General features: G+C 43.0%; 1 protein-coding gene across 2 annotated transcripts in view; it reads left to right on the top strand.

Annotated features, from left to right (window-relative positions):
* POU4F1 (POU class 4 homeobox 1) overlaps positions 1-709 on the top strand; it is a 2,344-nt gene extending 1,635 nt beyond the window's left edge. The window contains exon 3 of one of the 2 annotated variants that reach the window (XM_018561134.1): positions 18-709. In XM_018561134.1, coding sequence (XP_018416636.1) covers positions 18-706 — 689 coding nt within the window. In that variant the 3' untranslated portion in view covers positions 707-709. The other variant, XM_018561133.1, reaches the window with a different exon arrangement.
* The last annotated feature ends 1,428 nt before the right edge of the window (positions 710-2,137 follow it).

Below are 2,137 nucleotides of genomic sequence, written 5' to 3'. Positions count from 1 at the left end.
GGGTGGTGGAGGGGGTGGCGGCGGAGGTGGCAATGGAGGGGGTTTGATCTCCACCTCGGCCCATCCGCACAGTCACATGCATGGACTGAGCCACCTCTCCCACCAGGCTGCCATGAACATGAGCTCTGCCCTGCAGCACCAGGGGCTGGTAGCTGCCCATCATGGAGTTGGTGGCCAGATGAACTCAGCCGTTGGGGCAGCGGCAGGACTAGTTTCCATCTGTGACTCAGAGACCGACCCACGGGAGCTGGAGGCGTTCGCTGAGCGCTTCAAGCAGAGGAGGATCAAGCTGGGGGTGACCCAGGCGGACGTGGGCTCTGCTTTGGCCAACTTGAAAATCCCCGGGGTGGGTTCCCTCAGCCAGAGCACCATCTGCAGGTTTGAGTCCCTCACACTGTCCCACAATAACATGATCGCCCTCAAACCCATCCTGCAAGCCTGGCTGGAGGAGGCCGAGGGGGCCCAAAGGGAAAAAATGAACAAGCCCGAACTGTTCAATGGGGGGGAAAAGAAACGCAAGAGGACTTCAATCGCTGCACCAGAGAAGAGGTCCCTGGAAGCTTATTTCGCTGTCCAGCCCCGACCCTCCTCGGAGAAGATTGCAGCCATAGCAGAGAAACTGGACCTCAAAAAGAACGTGGTGCGGGTCTGGTTCTGTAATCAGAGACAAAAGCAGAAAAGAATGAAATTTTCTGCCACTTACTAAAAAAAAAAAGTCCTCCTAGAACTAAAACAAAAGAAAAACAATTTCTGTATTTATTTCCTTATTTATTCTGAGTTTAATTTATTTGGAGGGCTTTCTTCTCTTCTAGAAGACTCTAGTGAAACTTGAGATCAAGACGGAGAATTAAATCTTAATAAGAATAATAATGATAATTTAAAAAAAAAAAGATTATTTATTGCCGGGACCAATGGACAATAAAAGGAGGAAATTCGGCGACTGGGACTCTGTGAAACTGTAGATCTATTCTTGAATTTTACTAGTTGAATAAAATCAAGGGCAAGTGTACTTGTATTGGACAAGACCAAGTCGTATAGAAGTCATCACATGGAAGCCCTAGGGGTTAAAGTGTTGGTGATGCTGATGATCATAATTATAATAATGTGAAATTGACAGTATTGTAGCCGAGCTCCGTTTTAATAATTCCCCCTTGCTCTGTGCTGTTCCCATTCCGTCTCTTGTTGCTGGTCACTGGGAGGGCTGTGACTTGAGGGGCAAGATAATAGATCAGGAAGCATTGTTTTTTGTTTTGTTTTTAACACTGTTATCAATTTCCAAAGCCTATTCCGATTCAGTCTCATGTATTGGGTACAAATGTCCATGCAACAGTATTGCACCCCCACAATCGCTGCTGTCTCTGATAGGAGCCTTCACTTGTGTTGGCTGCTACATGACATGTGTCAACTGTGTATTAACAAACCTCCAAGTCTCTGCCATTAAATACAGGGGTTATGATCACTGCTTCATTAAACATTTTGCACTACGGCAGTGTCAATCATTTGGCAATCAGTAAACTATTTTCAGGAAGCTCCTATCTGAATATCATTTGTGACTTCCAGCTCTTCAGATACTTCTCATCATTTGTTTCTCATAGATCTTTAAAATAAAAAAAAATAAAAATCAGTTTGTCACCCTGTAGGCTCTCATGCATCTGTGGAAGAGTTGGCAGTTCGACTGAGATCATTGAAAACGTTTTTCCTTTCCTTGTTTGCAGAGCAAACTTTCTATGCATATGGGCACTACATAGGCTAGTTTCTGGTAGACTTTGTGTGTGCTGTGATATTCACTGTTTTTTGGCTGTCTTCACCCAAGAAAAAAAAGAAAAGGAGAAAAAAAAAAAATATTTCACCACGTTGATGTCCAGTATTTCTGTGTGATGCGGAGCAAAAATGTTGTAAATATTTTTCATTTTTGACATGATGGTGAAAAATGTGAGACCACAAGTTATTTCCTCCAGACGCCTCATCATTTTATCTACCTGTTTATACAAATTTGCAGAGGTTTTTTTTTTTCTTGTTTACACCACCGACCCAATATTTTATTTTTATTTCTATTTATGTACGCCAGATGCAATATGAAGATGTGCAATGGTGACAACATATTTCTAAATAAATGCAAACATTAAAACATAACAGG

This window comes from Nanorana parkeri, unplaced genomic scaffold, assembly GCF_000935625.1.
Source record: "Nanorana parkeri isolate BGI_ZX_2015 unplaced genomic scaffold, ASM93562v1 scaffold502, whole genome shotgun sequence".
In the NCBI taxonomy this organism is placed as follows: domain Eukaryota; kingdom Metazoa; phylum Chordata; class Amphibia; order Anura; family Dicroglossidae; genus Nanorana; species Nanorana parkeri.
Note: the sequence above shows the minus strand (reverse complement) of the source record. Positions and strands in the feature narration are given on the sequence as shown.